Source organism: Lepidothrix coronata, unplaced genomic scaffold, assembly GCF_001604755.1.
Source record: "Lepidothrix coronata isolate B3197 unplaced genomic scaffold, Lepidothrix_coronata-1.0 Scaffold33, whole genome shotgun sequence".
Taxonomy (NCBI): domain Eukaryota; kingdom Metazoa; phylum Chordata; class Aves; order Passeriformes; family Pipridae; genus Lepidothrix; species Lepidothrix coronata.
In genome coordinates this window covers 4,258,654-4,274,913 of record NW_016690213.1, presented here as the reverse complement: position 1 = coordinate 4,274,913, position 16,260 = coordinate 4,258,654, and the positions used below count along the sequence as shown (strand labels likewise).

Below are 16,260 nucleotides of genomic sequence, written 5' to 3'. Positions count from 1 at the left end.
TTCTCTCAGGGCTGTTACACTAAGCTGCCTTGCAGTTTTACTTCTCTTTATGTTGGTTCTGAACACAGTATGCGTTTACAAAAATTGCATTACTCTTTGATCTAGAATGAACTTTAGTTAACAATTCCCAGTATAAAACCAATTACAAAATGCTGTGTTAGGCAAGGAATATGTTCTGCTTTTCTATTTTGCCTGTATTTTATCATGGTTGTCCTTAAAATCTGTGTATATGCTCTTAATACATCCTTTCAGTTCCCCATAATATCACTGAAGCTTTAACAGAGAACAATTGTATAGTTGCAGGACACGTAATAGGCTACTAGAAGAAATATTTACATCTGGCATGATCAAAGCTTTTGGAGTATATGAATGTGTGTGTGGGAGGTCTAATTTTTAAGTGGGTGGATTCACAAAGACTGAAACACTTGCAGTACTTAACCCTTTTCCCTTTATGAAAATTCAATTCCTAGAAAAAAAAGCACGTAGTACCTGATCCTTATCTTTATTTTTCATTTCAATGAGTAGAATTAATTCTTCTGCTTGTAACTACTTGTTTTAAGTCATAGAGAATTTTTTGTATTTTAGCCCCTGTAGTTGCCTATTTAGTAAGATGCTTATCTCGCTTGTGATGTTTTTACACATTGGATCATATGCATGTTTCAAAATTTTAAAAAATTATATTTTTAACACAGTTTTGATAGTCTATAGGACTGTTGTGAAAGGAGCTCTACTGTATTTTCAGTGTTCAGCAATAGAGATGTCTCCAGGTTCGATTTCTGCTGGTTTAGCTCCTGTGTCAATAATCAGCTGTGAACCGCTTCTGTAAATCTGTCATTTGACATTTTTTTTATTCAGTTACTTTAAATAGTTAGTTATATTATGAAAGTCTATTAATACTCAGTTATTTAAATAATCTCTGTTAGCATTTTGTTTGCAAGGCCCTGATGGGGAAGTTTGGGATGAGAGCTGACCTGGGCTAACAGCTTGCTGAACGGGGAGGTCTCGCTCTCCCTTTGGCTTCTTTCCTTCCCCGTGCTGTCCTGTGATCTTCCCTCCCCCAGCTATACCAATTCTGACTACAGGGCAACCAGCTCAGCTTACCAGCCAAGCAGGAGAACCCACACGCCAAGTTGTGTGCCAAATGCCTATTCGGCTGTTCTGAGCTTTAATTTACCCGGTGATCAGCAGAGTGCCTGAGCTGGCTACCAGGTAAGCAGCAGGGGCCCATGGCCTGAGGAAGCTGCGGTGAATGGAGAGCCACCTGCCCTTTTTGCCCCTGGTGAACTTCCATTTTGCTCAGACTACTCTCTGAAGTCATACCATGAGTCACGAACACAGCATCGTGTGTAATATGTGGTTTCTTGAAAATCAGCCTTGCTTTTGCAAGCCAGTGATGATGTGAGGAGCAGTTCTTGTAAGCAGTTAAAACATCAGTGAAGACACATTTATTTTTAGAAGAGACACACCTTTTGGGGTATCTTAAAAGATTTTGTATTTGGTTACAACATCCGTGGCTGTTACTTTTAGAGCTAGGGGTCATCAAAGCAATAGAACATTTTCCCCTGTGAAAGCGTTTTTTACCTCTTAAATCCTGGGTATATATATACATAACTTCGCTTGCTGTTATTCATTTGTATTACTTCAGCACTCCAAGATATGCTGCATCTCTTTTGTTGTCCTTGTGGCATTGGTAGTCCACAATCTAATCTTGAACTATTCTAGCATCAAACTTGAGTGAACTGGTTTGTCAGTATGTTCTGTAAGTAACAGCAGCTAAGAAAGCAATTCAGAAACTCTGGAGCCATTCCTGACACTCTGCAGTAGTGGGATGGGATGGGCAGGTGCAAGTGAAAATTCTTCATCTGCCAGACTTGGATCTGTTGTTGAGTCTGTGTCAACACCTGAAGTACCAGGACACTGCTATGCTGCCTTCTGTAGCACAAAGCCAAGGGTATGCAGGCTCTTACCCAATTTTCTGAACCCTAAGTTTTAGCATTATCAAAGTGATGTTGCTTTGTTTTTTTCTGTTCTCAGTGTCAGAACTGACACATGAAGTTTGGTTGATCAGTTAAATGGTGTCTGCAGTTCACAGAAGGGTGGTTGGCATCTTTTGGGTCAGTGCTGTGTTCAGTCTTCATGTTTTTACTGTGTGCTATGCTGCCTTTACATGTTTTTCCTGTATTTTTTCTCTTTTTTTCTTTGAAGAACGAAACCAACAACAGCAGCAAAAAAAAAACAGACTTGCCATTTCCTCTGTTGCAACTTGCAGGATTCTCTACAAGACTGCCATAATCTGTGACCACAAAACTGCCTTTTCCTCTGTGTCATGCTGTTGAAAAACTGCTAGCAAGCAAGTTCAGTCTGAGCAGGACCTCAGCATTACTTATTTTGCTACCTCTTGGTAGTTTTCAGCATGTTCATGTAATAACAGAATTAGAGGCCCAAGTCTATTTCTTGGTGCATTTCTCAGTAGTCCAGCATTCTCATTCACAAAGAGAGCATCACTGTATTTATACTTAAGGAGTCTAAATCTTAAAAAGGAAGAGAAGGCCTCCAGAAAATAGCAGTTGTATCTATAATCGGTCCTCCAAAGCAACAGCAAACTCAGTAGTGGGAAATACCATTTTTGGCTGTTAGCTCCCAGCATCCCTGAATTTGCTAAATATTCAAATATAAATAAAGTGACACAAGCAAGAGATCTTATATAAACACTGACAATTGTAGGCATTCATCCATAAAATTCTGAAGGATCATCAGAACTCAAAAGAGCTGGGTTTAAAGTGTTGCATTTTGTAAGCGTTCATAACCAAGATGTTTGTTTCAGGCTCAGAACACCAGACTCCATTTTAATCTCTGTTCTTCCAGCTCTGAGGATGGCTAGTATTTCTGATGTCCCTACTGCACTTGAATGAAACTGTTTTCTACCTGAGCCTAAGCAAATCAAAACAGAGAGGACAACCATCGTGCCCATTCTTTAGAGTATCAGACTGGTACCAAATGGGGCACAGCAGTAGAGAAAGCAAGGGTTTTTAAAAAAAAAAACCACAAAAAACCAAAAGAAAACAAACAAACAAACCCAAAGAAATTCCTGGAAGGAAATGTCAGCAAAAATAATACCTAAAAAAATCCATTGCCTGTAATAACTGTTGCATTGCACCATTGCAAGCTCTCCCTCACAGACAAGGCTCAGGGATATCCTGATACGGTGATAACTCCTGACATGAAGAAAGCAGATTTGAACATTTGATTTTACTGTCCAGCAGAGACAAACTGTATATGTAACATTATTAGTGTCATGAAGAGATTGACTGCCTGCCTTCCTGTTGCTTGTTCAAGGAGATTTCCATTTACCCTCATCTAACTCCAGGATAAAGAAGGGACCATCTGTTCTTTCCCCTTCATTCCCTTCCGTATTATGGTCCTTTGTCCTCATGGTCTCAAATACTAATTCATCCTCCCCAATGTCCTCGGTACATTGCCTGGTCTGTCAAATAACACATACCCATCTTTTCCATCGGTCTGTTTTGCCCTTAGATGTTTCCTGCATTTCCATATTCGTTGGCATGTGTGTTTGCCGAATCCTGGTGTTTTACTGTGAGTTTCTTGTCTGTGCCAGCGTAGTCCGGGAAACCTGCAGCTGGCCTGAGGCCTCGGGACAGGTTACAGAACAGAGGTCTGTGCTGCAGCTCTGAAAGTGGGTTGTGAGGGATAGGTCTCAGCTGCACTGTTGTGCCTCTTTTATGTCAGTAGTTGTTTTGCTTCATGAGAAGTGCTTAAGTACAGACAGACACAAAAAGTAAGGTCTGCTTTCCATGTCTATATGGATTTTTACCAAATAGTTCTGACTCTGCTGTCTTAACTGCTTGCAAATTACATCCTTCAAGAATGGCATGTCCTTATGATACCATTATTTAGAAGACAGACCATTCAGGGAACATTTTTTCATTTGCTGGTGACTATGGACAAGGATGAATTTTGCCCAAATCCTTTTTACAGTAATGGGGATTTTACAGGGACTTGTTCATTAGCTCTTCCTCTTCCAGTGCTCTTCCCTCATCCCCTTAAAAAAAAAAAAAAAAAAAGCATTAATGTTACGAGTGGTGAAACTCCTACCTGTGAACACAGTTGTTGGAGTTCTCCTGCAAATGAGACTTCTGGCATTTTTATATCCTCTATTATTGAGGGCAGCCTTAGGACCCACACAGTCAAAACAGCATCTGCCCAAATGAGAGCAGTGAGGAAGTTTAAGGAAGAAATACACTGTGGATGATGGCTTTGTGTACAGTTCTGGCATGGTGCCAAAAATGGTATAACTCTAGCTCTGTGATGATATTGTAAACAGTGTCTGCCTTTCCCTTCTCAAACGTCTTTTCTAAGCCTGCTTTGTTCCTCATCTCTCTTACATGTGTGCGTATGTATGTCTGTCTTATATATAAAGAGATTGCACACCAAATAATTATTCATTTTATATCCCAACCCTTTAAAAACATATCATGTGTTGTAGGTTTTGAGTTCCAGTGAAAATATCAAATCAGATCTAAGGCATAGCTGTAGTTTTGTAAAAATAGTCACCATGTAATAGGATCAGGACTGTCTCTTGAGACATTTGTAACAGACATATTTTATATTTAAACCCAAATTAATAAATGTCACTACATGGGGAGGAAAAAAATGAAGCATCAGCATTTTCAATTGCTTCATGTATTATTTTGGAATTGAGGGAAGGCCCCAAGTGGCACAGAAGTAAACATTCATCTAACTTATTTGCTGTATAATTCGTCATTCCACATGTGTTTGTATAAATTCAGCATCTGTTTTCAAGAAATCATTTTTGTGCTGATTTTATTTGAAAATGTTTGTGGTCTTGCTCTGTATTCTTACACATATTTTCTTTAAACAGAGTTTGCACTTAGGATAGTGAATGCTCCAATGGCTTTAGATTTAGCATTTGGCATACTGTGTGAGCTGCTCCAGCGGTGGGGGGAGATCCATGCTGGTGTGCTGATCCTGCTGGAATGGCTGCTGGGAGACAGCGACCTGAAAAGAGATTCGGAGACTTCAGCCCTGGTAATTTTAACAACCAGTTGCTATATCATGTTGGAAGCACTGCATTTCTGCAGTCTTGTGGTAGGAATGGAATGTAACATCTCATTTGGTGAAGCCTGATGATCACTACTGCAGTATTAACTGATTTACAGTTTTAAAAAAAATGCACATGGATAATATTTAGAATAAAAATAGAGTTTGATACCTGTTTCCTGGCAATATCAGCATAAAATTAAAGAGATCAATAAGCAAACATTGAAATAAACCAAGAGTTACTTCACAAGTCATTGTCGACTGAAATATTTTGAGGCTGAAATGTATTATTGCAGATGATGGCTTGCCTTGAATTTATTCTGCTGCTGTGGGTGCCAGGCACATCTGGTGTTCAAGAAAAGTGCTCTCCCAACTGCTGGCTTTTCCAGAGTTGGCATTTAAATATTTGGTAACTTTATGCCATCTTACCTATGATTGGTTCTGCACAGCACATGAAACAGCCTTGCTTACATCAGTTACTGTCTTCAGAAGGATTATTTCTGTAAAGAAGAACTTCGCCACGCTGGTTCTGTAAAGCGTAATACTACATAATACGCTGTGCTCTTTTTGTCTTGAAAAGACTGTAAAAGTCAAAATAATGCTGGAAGGTAAACCGGAAGGAGCAGGACCAGCTACATCTTTGAGAAGTTTCTTGACAATTAATATGACCCATGAAATATATTATGGACCTTTTCTTAAGCCTGTGGTTTAGGTATGCCTTTCTAAGTTTCACTGACTGATACAATTTTCCTTTTTCATTTAATCCACTCAAAAAGCACCATGATATAGCAAATTACCATACTGGTTACAGAGAGGTCTCTGTGAAATATAAGACTGTTTCAAGCACATGTTAAGGATTAGGACTACTATTTACTTCCACTGTTTCCCAAGACTTGTACCATAACTGCCTGATTTTTGAAGGTAAAATTTCTTTGACAAAGTAGTTCCCAAACCTTTAAAAAATGCATGTGAATTTTTACCTTCTTTTTATATAAAGAAGCGGTTCTGTGACACCTGTTTCTGTATATATCCTCTTTTGTATCTTTTATGATTTTCTCATTATTATGAAACCACAAGTCATTTCCTAATCACTGTTGGTTTTCTTTTTGTTAAGGAAGAAGATGATTATCTGTTTGATAAAGGAGAAGTGAATTTTTGGGCAGAGAAGTTGACTCATGTTAGACAACTGAGTAAGCACCTTTTACAGCTCATATCGATGACTCATCTAACGTTACCGCATCACGGAGAACTGAAGCGACTATCAATAACAGCACTGGACCAAGCCCAGCTCGTTGAACACCACCTTCAAGCACTGCCTCCAGCTCCAGAATTTTCCAAAACTGCAGAATTCACAAGATTAGCTATTCAAAATGAGAGAATATTGCTCTGTCTTAAAATACTGAATCTGCTGAAGTCTGATGATACTTGCAAAAATGAAGATCTGGAAAAGTATGTTACTAAAAGTTCATCCTCAGGGAACATGGACACATTCTCTCAGGGAGACTGAATTCCAGCGATGTTCAAGGAATCAGGATGACTCCAGTAAATCTGCAACAAACTGTTCAGTATTCAGGCTAAAACTACATTTTTATATATTAGTCCATGGATTCATTTTTTTTTTACCAGATGTGCTGTGGGAGACCGTTCCTTTTAAATGCATTTGCTAATTTCATTCAGCTGAGCATTGTTTATTACAACCACTGTAGGAAGTAAAGCAGGTAAACCTAATATTTTCCATGCATCCAGGTGCAGGCCACCTGTAGTTCTGTTACATTTTATCCCATATTTTACCTCCTGTATCTTAGTACCAAGAAAAAGTGTATTATTTTGGTCTCCTTACAGAATTTAGCATGTTAATTATTAAATTAATATGCTATTTTTATTTTTAAGTGTTTCAAAAAGAAAAGGAACAAACTGTGACTTTTTTGTTCATGGCAATTTTTAGAGTATATTTCAAATTTTACTGTATTTTCCTCTGGAGGAAGGCAAGGATTTTCACTTTGGTAGTAACCTTGTTTCACACATGGAAACAGCATTAGTTAGACTTCTGCATGCCTCTTTTTTCCTTTAAATCAAATAATTACATTCATAAAATGGCTCTAAAATGAAGACTACTGTGTTCAAAACAAAGCAGCTGTTCCATTGCAAACAAAACAGTTTCATCTTTACTTCAAAACCCCTTGTTCTGCAAGCAGGCCTGGAAAGGAAAGTCCTGCTGAGTAGTGTGAGGCCCCTCTGAAGCTACCAGAGGTGTTTCTGTGCTCCAGCCCTTGCTTTTGAGAGATGCTCTCACCGGCACTCAGGTGGGGTGGCTTTGGGGACTGTTCTGAGCGCTTCATGGTGATGCTGTGTCTGAAACACAAACATGCTTGTTGTGTGTTGAAATGTATTTTTCTGGGAACTGAAACTGGGTTTCAGTATGAAAAACGAGACATCGAAAATAAATATTGATCTGAAAAGGTTGCGTTACCTTCCTGTAGCCAAGGGCTGTGACTGGCTGTAGCACGGCCAGGCCCCCCAAAATATGGATATGCGTCCCTGTACGCCGTCATTTTGGTCTCCTAGGACGAAGAACATGTCCAGTGAACGACTGTTTCCTTTCAGCCTCCTCACCTAATTGTGTGTGAGCAGAGTTTGGCCGTAAATGTCGATCACACGCAGGTAAGGGGTGAGTGTTGCGGCTCAAGGCCCGCAGGTGGCGCCGCGGCACCGCCGTACGCGGGATGGGCCCGTTCCCTGAGAGCCGGGCCGGGCTCAGCCGGGGCAGGGTCGGGTTCCCTTAGTGCCGGCGTCGGGCTTAGCCCGGGTAGGCTCAGGCTTGGGCCGGCGCCGCTCGCAGTGGCTGCGTGCTGCGGTGCCCGATAGCCGATTGGTGCCCTCTCCTTGAGTTTAAATGGAATCTGCTGTAAATCGAGCTAAGCTGCTGACTTGGATCTAATGGACACCTGAACACTGCACAAAACAAAGTCGCTACTGAAAAAAAGATAACAAGAAGTGGCTGTAAGTTTTCAGGATTTGGGGTTACTTATATAAGTAATTGATGATGAAACTTGAGGCTTCAGTAGGCAAAAGGGAAATGTTGGAATCTGAAATGATGTTTCTCAGAATGCCCACTACCCAGCTTAGTGAGCCACGGTGCAAGTTAGGCTAAAAATGAATTTGTTTGCATCTGGTTTGAGCTCCTGGGGAAGGAACAGCCCAGATTATGTCTGGAAGCCACTCTTAAAAAAATAGGCAAGACCTGTACAATTAATCAACAGCTAGCTGCTGGTTTTGCCACATCTTTCCATAATTTCCGAACTAGTGTGGCAACAGCTTTTAATAGTAAGAGACAAAACCAACTTTGTATGTATCAGTTGTGTAACCTCACTCATGTCAGTGGGTAGCACAAGACTATCTAGTAACATTGGCTTTTTAATTTTTTTTAACGGGGTAGAATTAAAAATGCATATACATATGTATTTAATACTGGCAAATGAGTAAATGCAGAGAGGTAACAGCATAGTAGTAGACCCAAAGTGACCATAAAACTTAATTTGGTGAAGCCTTGAGGACTTGGTTAATCAGTAACCAAACAGCTCAAAAACTCGGTCTTCCTTATCGTGGTGTTAAGATGCAACTGGAACCTCTGTCATCCCGGCTCCATTTATAGAGAGCAAATAAGAATTATATTAGCGCACATACATTTCACCACACGGTGCTAGTGGCTTGCGTTACTGTGTAACTACTCAATGAAGAACCTTTAAACCCTGTGCAGCGATTGCAGGAGAGGGTTAGCAAAGCGTGATGCCAGAGCGCTTATCGGTCGTGTATTTGATCAAAGTTAGTTTATCAAAGTATTCCTCCCAATGGCGATGACACATTGATCCGTGCATGACTGTCATCGTAAACGGTACTTTCGGTTGGCTGGCGGGCAGGATCTGCTCCGAGGTGATGTTTCCCTGGCAGAGACGTGTGGGAGGGTCAGTGCGCAGGCAACTCCGACCGGCCCAGGAGGAGGTTATGGGAAGGGATGCACGTTATCCCGCCCGTCCGCGGCATTCCTGCGCCCCGGAGGCTCCCCGAGTGCGGGGCAGGGCCTGTTGCCGGGTCGGGAGCCGTCGCCCCCCGGCAGAACGGGAGGAGGGGAAGAGGCAGGAACGTGGGATCTCTCCCGGCACTGTTGGGCGGAGGAGCCGCTGCCGGCGGGCCCGGCGGCCGCGAGGGGGCACCATGAGCCCGTCAGCCGCGCGGGCAGCGGGAGGGGCCGGGAACGGGGGAGCAAGGCCGGGAATGGGGCCGGGAGCGGGGCCAGCCGAGCCGCGTCCAGCAGCAACACCCGCCGAGGGAGGGAAGGGCCCCAGCAAACGGCTAGGACACGGGAAGGAGCGAGGTTTGGGCTTTCCGCCCCCCCCCCAGCTCCTCGTCTTTCCCCGGGGGATTTTCGATCTCCGTGGCCGGGCCCGTCCCGCCGTGGGTGACGGCTCGCGGGCAGCGCCCGTCCGGGCGGCCAGGAGGGCGCCCGACGGGGGCCGCCTGCAGCCCCCCCTCAGCAGCCGCGTGGGAGGAGGAGGAGGAGGAGGAGGGGAGGAAGCAAACGGGCGCGGGAGCCGCGTGGCGGAGGGAGTTGAGTCTGAAACCCCGCAGCGAGGGGTTCTGATGACCCCCCCTCTCCCCACCCCGCCGAAGTTTCTTTGCTTTGCAAATGTGTTTTCACAGCGCCGCGCTCTTGCTGACGTGGTCAGGTTTGCACGCTTGGATCTCGCGGGCCTGACATTCCTGCTCGGAAGCTAAAGACGATCAAACACTTCTGCTGGCTTCAGCAGCCATAAAACTTTACACGTTTGCCCGTCTGTGTTCTCTTTCCCATTTGTCCCGGGGCCGAACAAACGCGGGAGGGGACGGGGTGGGGGGTGCAGAGGAGCCGCCGCCGCCTTTCACAAAGTCATGTTTGCGCGGCCTTATCGGCGCGGGGGGGGCGGGGGTGTTTTGCACGGCGGCTCCCGGCCCGCCTTGGACGGCGGCCGGGCCCGTCCCGGGAGAGAGCCCCGTCACAGGAGGGAGCCCCGGCCGCTGCCTCCGCCCGCGGAGGGCACCGGGGGCGGCGGGGGGGAGGTGCGGCGGGTCACAGGACCTCGGCGGGGGGTGAGAAGTGAAGGGGGCAAGCGTGGGAGGGAGACGGGGGAGGGGTGCAAGGCGCGGGAGGAGAGAGATGCATAGAGGGGTTGGGTGGGGGTCGTGTATCAGCTCGGGCGGTGGCGGCGTTACCGCTGCCTCGAATCCGCGCCCGCCAGCCAACTTCTGGACTCCAAACAGAAAGGAAAACAAAAAATAAGCACCAAACACGAGCTCCCCGAAGAGAAGGGAGAAGCGGCGGGGCGGGCCGCCCTTGCCCAGCCCCGTCCCGCCAGCCGCATCGGGGCAGCGCGGACCCGACCTTTGTTTCAAACCAATTACGTGGCATAAGTTAGTTCTCGGCGGGGCTGGGGGAAGAAGTGTCCCCGGCGCTGCCGCGCCCCTCCCGCGGCACCGCGCACCCTCCGCTCCGCGGCAGCCGCGGCCGCCGAGCGCGGGCGGCTCCCGGACCGCTGGCGGGGGTGGCAGCAACGCGAGGGCGCCGGGTCTTTGGAGAGGGACGCGAAGAGGGGCGCTGCGCGGGGGCCAAGCCCGCAGGGCACGGTGAGCGCTGCCTCGGCTGTTTCCCCGCTGTTTCCGCCCCGTCCTACCCGGGCTGCCGCCACAGCAGGCACACCTGGCTCGGGGTACCCGGGGCTGACTGCGAGGCACTCCCTATCCACCAACCTGCTCGGCCACCGCTGCCGGCGCCCTCTGCCAAACTCAGGGCGGCCCGGCCGGCGGGCTGGGGCGGGGCGGGCCCAGCGGGCGGCGCGGGGCGGGCGGAGCGGGGCACCGCCCCCGCGGGCCGCGGGCAGCCGCGTTTATATGGGGGCGGCGCGGGGCGCCGCGGAGTTCCCGCAGTTCGCCCGCTGCTGTGCAGCCGCCGTCGCCGCCTCGGCCCGGCACCCGCCGTCCCGCCGGGAAGGAGTCGGGACCGTTTCGGATCTCAAGCAGACGGTCCCCTCCTATCTAGTCGTGGCTTTTCCAAACCCTCCGAGGACAGCGGGATCATTCGGTCCTTCCTGTATTTCCGACCATTACAGGATCTAGAAATGTCGACGACACTTTTATCTGCCTTCTACGACATTGACTTCTTGTGCAAGGTAGGGAAGAGCGCGCTTACCCGGGCGGGATCTGGGCTGGCAATGCCGCGGGGTGCGGGGCGACTCTCCGGGCTGCTGGGGCTGGGGCACCGCGGCGGGGCGGGAGGCCGGGCCGGGCTGGGCCGTGCGGGCGGGTCGCGGTCTGACAGCCGGCCGGGGGCCTGGCGCAAGGCTGCGAGCCCCGGAATGCCGCCTCGTGGCCTCCCGGTGGCCGCGTTCGGGGCGGGCTGATCTGCAGCCGCGGGGGTGCGGGGCCGCCCCGCAGCTCCTGCCCGCGTGTTGCGCTGCCGGGACAAACTTTTGAAAAAAGTTGCAGATGCAGCAGAGCCGGTGCAGGAGCTTCTCCCCGGCCCTGCCCTGCCCTGCAGGCGCTGGCAGCGGACGCGCTTTGCGGGCCGGTCGGGTGGCGCGACCCCCGCCCCGACTGCCGCGGCGCGCCTGGGGCGGCGTGGGGAGCCGCGGCGGTGGGCAGGCGGTCACCCGCAACACTCTCTCTCTCCCGCTGTCTCCCCCACCCCCTTCCCTCTCCCCGCCCCGGCAGACGGAGAAGTCCCTGACCAACCTAAGCAGCATGCTGGATAAGAAAGCCGTGGGGACCCCGGTGACCCCTCCCAGCTCCAGCTTCGCGCCGGGCTTCCTACGGCGGCACTCGACCAGCAACCTGACGGCGCTGGCCGGCGGCTCCAAGTTCCCCAGCCCCACCGGCTCCAGCTCTTCCTCCACCTCCTCCTCTTCTTCCTCCTCCTCCTCTTCGTTCGGCAGCCTGAAGGAGACGGGCTCCGGCGGAGGCGGCGGCGGCGGCAGCAGCAGCCCCACGGCCCTGCTCAACAAGGAGAACAAGTTCCGGGACCGCTCCTTCAGCGAGAACGGCGAGCGCAGCCAGCACCTCATGCAGCAGCTCCAGCAGCAGCAGCAGGCGGCCGGCAAAGGGGGCGGCTCCGGCGGCGGCGGGGCCCCCATCAACTCGACGCGCTACAAGACGGAGCTGTGCCGCCCCTTCGAGGAGAGCGGCGCCTGCAAGTACGGCGAGAAGTGCCAGTTCGCCCACGGCTTCCACGAGCTGCGCAGCCTCACCCGCCACCCCAAGTATAAGACCGAGCTCTGCCGCACCTTCCACACCATCGGCTTCTGCCCCTACGGCCCGCGCTGCCACTTCATCCACAACGCCGACGAGCGCCGCCCGGCGCCCGGCGGGGGCACGGCCGCCCCCCCGCCCGCCGCCGCGGCCGGGCCGCACCATCACCCGCACCACCCACCCCCGCACCCCGCCGGCAGCACCGGCGACCTCCGCGCCTTCGCCCCCCGCGACCACCCGCTGGGCGGCGGCGGCTTCGGGCACCCGCGCGGCGGCGGCGAGCGGCCCAAGCTGCACCACAGCCTGAGCTTCTCCGGCTTCTCCGCCCACCACCACCACCACCACCCCCCGCACCCCCACGGCGCCCCCCCGCCGCCGCCGCCACCCGGCGGCCGCCTGGACGCCGCCCTGCTGGAGAGCCCCGGCGGGTCGCGCACGCCGCCGCCGCCCGCCTCCGCCTCCTACTGCGAGGAGCTGCTCTCGCCGCCATGCGCCAACAACGCCTTCGCCTTCTCGGGGCAGGAGCTGGGCAGCCTCATCGCTCCCCTCGCCCTGCACACCCAGAACTTCGCCGCTGCCGCCGCCGCGGCCGCCGCTGCCGCCGCCTACTACCGCTGCCAGCAGCAGCCGCCGCCGCCCGGCGGGGGCTGCCCGCCGCCCCCCGCCTCGCCGCCCTTCAGCTTCCAGCCCCTCCGCCGCCTCTCCGAGTCGCCCGTCTTCGACGCGCCGCCCAGCCCGCCGGACTCGCTCTCCGATCGGGAGAGCTACCTGAGCGGCTCCCTCAGCTCCGGCTCCCTCAGCGGCTCCGAGTCACCCAGCCTGGACTCGGGCCGCCGCCTGCCCATCTTCAGCCGCCTCTCCATCTCCGACGATTGAGGGGGACGGGGGACCGGCCGGGGGGGCCCCGCGGCGGCCCTGCAAGTAAGTGACCGAAGAAAGCGAAACCTCTCCTTCTTCTCTATTTTTTGGTGGTTTTTTTTTTATATGTATCTGTCTATCTACACCGAGAGCTGAACAAAACGAGAAACAAAGCATTTTGCAAAAGGGCAAATGACACGAACTGAACAAACCTATTTTTATAGAGAGACCTTGGAAGAAGGGGATTTTTGTTTCGGGGTTTTTTTTGTTGTTCTTTGGAGACAAGTTATGATACGCACCAGCAGCAGCCATTCCATCTGTGTTCAAAAAAAAAACCAACAAACTAGCATTAGAAAAGACACCACCAGAAAGCAACAAACAATCTGGGGAGCGCCGGTTCTGCCTGCCCAGCTCCTCCAAACCTGCAGACACACAGAAAAAGAAGTTACAAACTAGTTTGTGTTTCAATCCAGTTCAAATAAAAACACAGAACATACTAAACCTATAAGCTTTTTTTTTTTAGGAAAAAAAAGAATCCAACATCCTGCCAAGAATATGCCTTGATAACAACCTTTTTTATATATCTATATATTATTATTATAACAAATGCTAAAACCTTCATTCCAAAGTTTAATATTGGTTCCATTGCCACCACTTAGTGGATGTTTGGCTTAGAACAATTTTTTGTTGTTGCTTTATTTGGAAGCACTCAACTGAGTTTAGTTTGTAATTGTTGGAGAATAACTGCTGATTTTTTTTAAATTTTTTTTTAGCTGTTTGAGTTGATTGCATGAATGAGTTCACTGCACACAACTCAATATGAAATTATTTAACTTATTTATTATCTTGTGAAAAGTATACATTGGTAATTTGTTCATACTGTATTTATCGGGTATGATGAAAAGCAATAGATATATATTCTTTTATTATGTTTAAATTATGATTTTCATTATTAATCGGCGAAATGTGGAGTGTGTTCTTTTCACAGTAATATATGCCTTTTTGTAACTTCACTTGGTTATTTTATTGTAAATGAGTAAAATTCTTAATTTAAGAGATTGTATGTAATATTTATTTCATTAATTTCTTTCCTTGTTTACGTAAATCTGAAAGATTGCATGGTTTCTTTATAGAAATCGGTCTCGATGCTGTGGAAGTAGTTTGAGGAATTTCTATGGGTTTTTTAGAATGTAAATGGTTGTAGCCCGTCCGAGTTGAAAACAAACTAGAGAAGAAAAAAAAAAGAGCAGAAAAAAAGACTGCCTGAGCAATCAGACTTCAAAGTGGCAAATCTAATTCAGACTTGTTTAAAATAACCAAAAAGTATTTTTGTTGCCTAACTCCACCAATCACACTGTGATATAGTCTCAAAGTATGTAGCAATAATTGGGGGTCCCAGTATTATGTCTCACAGTGCCTTTTTGAGGGTCCATGCTTGCCTTAAATATTTCTCAACCAAATAAGTATTTTTCTTAATGCTTGAGGTAATTTGAATGTAGGGATGGGTTTTAACTACAGCAAAATTTCGCCACTCTATTTTATAAGAATGGAGGCCATCTTTGGATCTGAAACTTTATACAGTACATGAACATATCTTGTTTAATTGAATTCCAAAACTTGTAATTTTTTTTTTTTCCTAATGTAGAAAGTTGGGAGTTTTCCAAAACTTTCCTGGACGGTGGATGAATGAGCAGTAGCTTAGTTTTGTTTGTACATAGGTACAGATTGAGCACTATGTACTCTTTTGGACTACTTTAACAGAAGTATGTTTTGAATGTAACTAAAGGATAAGTCAACTTGAGTTGTAATATATTTTTCGGGAGTCAGTTCACTACAAATTGTGTGAGACTGTAAACTTTGTACTGTAAATGTTTTGTAGTTCTCCCAATAAAATTTTTTGGAAAAAAAAAAAAAAGCCAAGTAACCCTTCCAACTGCTAAAGCCCTGGCTGCCAGGCAAGGAGTATTTCTTGCTAAACACCACCACCCCCACCAATCACAGATATGTCTAGCTACAGATTAACCAGTTTGCACTGCTGCTCCAGTACACTCCTGCAGCCGTCACTGGTCGCACTGGTCGGCGGCCAAAGTTAATAAACGCTTCCAGAAGTTTCGGGAATGTCAGTGGTGTACTGTATCCTGCCTTTTTTTTTTTTTATTTTATTTTTAAGAGGATGAAGAATCAAAGGTCTACTGCTTGTAGTGTAACAGCTGGAGTGGAAAAATCTAGTAATGGCATTTATCAATCACATTGCTTAAGGGGCAAAATGAGAGTGCCATTAGCCTTCCTGGCTTGTTTGGGGCAAGGAGGAAATGGCAGTTTGGGTAATAAAAAGGCATAATTAAAGTTTACCCTTTGTCCCAAAAGCTTTGTTTCTTTTCACTCACAGGAATGCGGACTTCTGCCTCAATGCTCCCATCACTCAGCTGAGGGCATATCTGTTAATAGGGCTAGCATTAAATGTGCTAATCAGTTTTCAGGGCTTGGGTTTTAAACAAATTACCTTTTTGAGGGTATATTTATATAACGAAATACTTGGCAGCCTGGAGACTATGAGTGTATTAATACTGAAGGAATTTTAGCTAATATCTCCCCAGTTTTGGCACCTTGTTCCAGTCAGTCCCTTAAACTTCTAAGTCACGATTTCTACCAGCTTATTTTTGTTCTTTTGTCGTACTAATAATAAATGTTGTTAACATTATGGCATCTCTGCACTGCCTGGACTGCCACAGCGCTTTCTATAAATACAAGGTAGAATGTAATACTGGTGCCATATGTTTGTGTAACAAACCTTGGACTGACACTTAGTTTAAAATTAAAACAAACGTAAGCAATGTATGACAACACAGCTTAGCTACAGTAGTCACTTTTTTTTAATGGATCAGTCTGACGTTTTGGCTCAGAATTGCTCCCTTTGATTCCCAGACTTAATTTCTGATGAAATTTATTTTTGTCACTGGCTGTACAGTGGCCCTGAGCTCCAATGGGTCCTTCCCCAGGCATCCCTGGTACAGATGCCCTGACTGCAAGGAACAGGCCTTTGCCAGT

At 47.9% G+C, this 16,260-nt stretch overlaps 2 protein-coding genes and 1 long non-coding RNA gene across 3 annotated transcripts in view; all 3 read left to right on the top strand.

Moving 5' to 3' along the window:
• THADA (THADA, armadillo repeat containing) overlaps positions 1-7,538 on the top strand; it is a 172,776-nt gene extending 165,238 nt beyond the window's left edge. The window contains exons 37-38 of the mRNA XM_017811614.1: positions 4,901-5,067; positions 6,194-7,538. Coding sequence (XP_017667103.1) covers positions 4,901-5,067; positions 6,194-6,586 — 560 coding nt within the window. The 3' untranslated portion in view covers positions 6,587-7,538. The remainder of the gene's footprint in view (positions 1-4,900; positions 5,068-6,193) is intronic.
• Positions 7,539-7,959: 421 nt separating this feature from the next.
• LOC108495699 lies at positions 7,960-9,907 on the top strand. The gene is made up of 2 exons (XR_001874211.1): positions 7,960-8,079; positions 9,778-9,907. It is a non-coding gene; the product is annotated as an uncharacterized LOC108495699 (long non-coding RNA).
• Positions 9,908-11,038: 1,131 nt separating this feature from the next.
• ZFP36L2 (ZFP36 ring finger protein like 2) lies at positions 11,039-15,127 on the top strand. The gene is made up of 2 exons (XM_017811675.1): positions 11,039-11,279; positions 11,821-15,127. Exons 1-2 carry the CDS (start codon positions 11,229-11,231, stop codon positions 13,228-13,230), a joined length of 1,461 nt encoding a protein of 486 aa, XP_017667164.1. The 5' UTR covers positions 11,039-11,228; the 3' UTR covers positions 13,231-15,127.
• Positions 15,128-16,260: the final 1,133 nt, after the last annotated feature.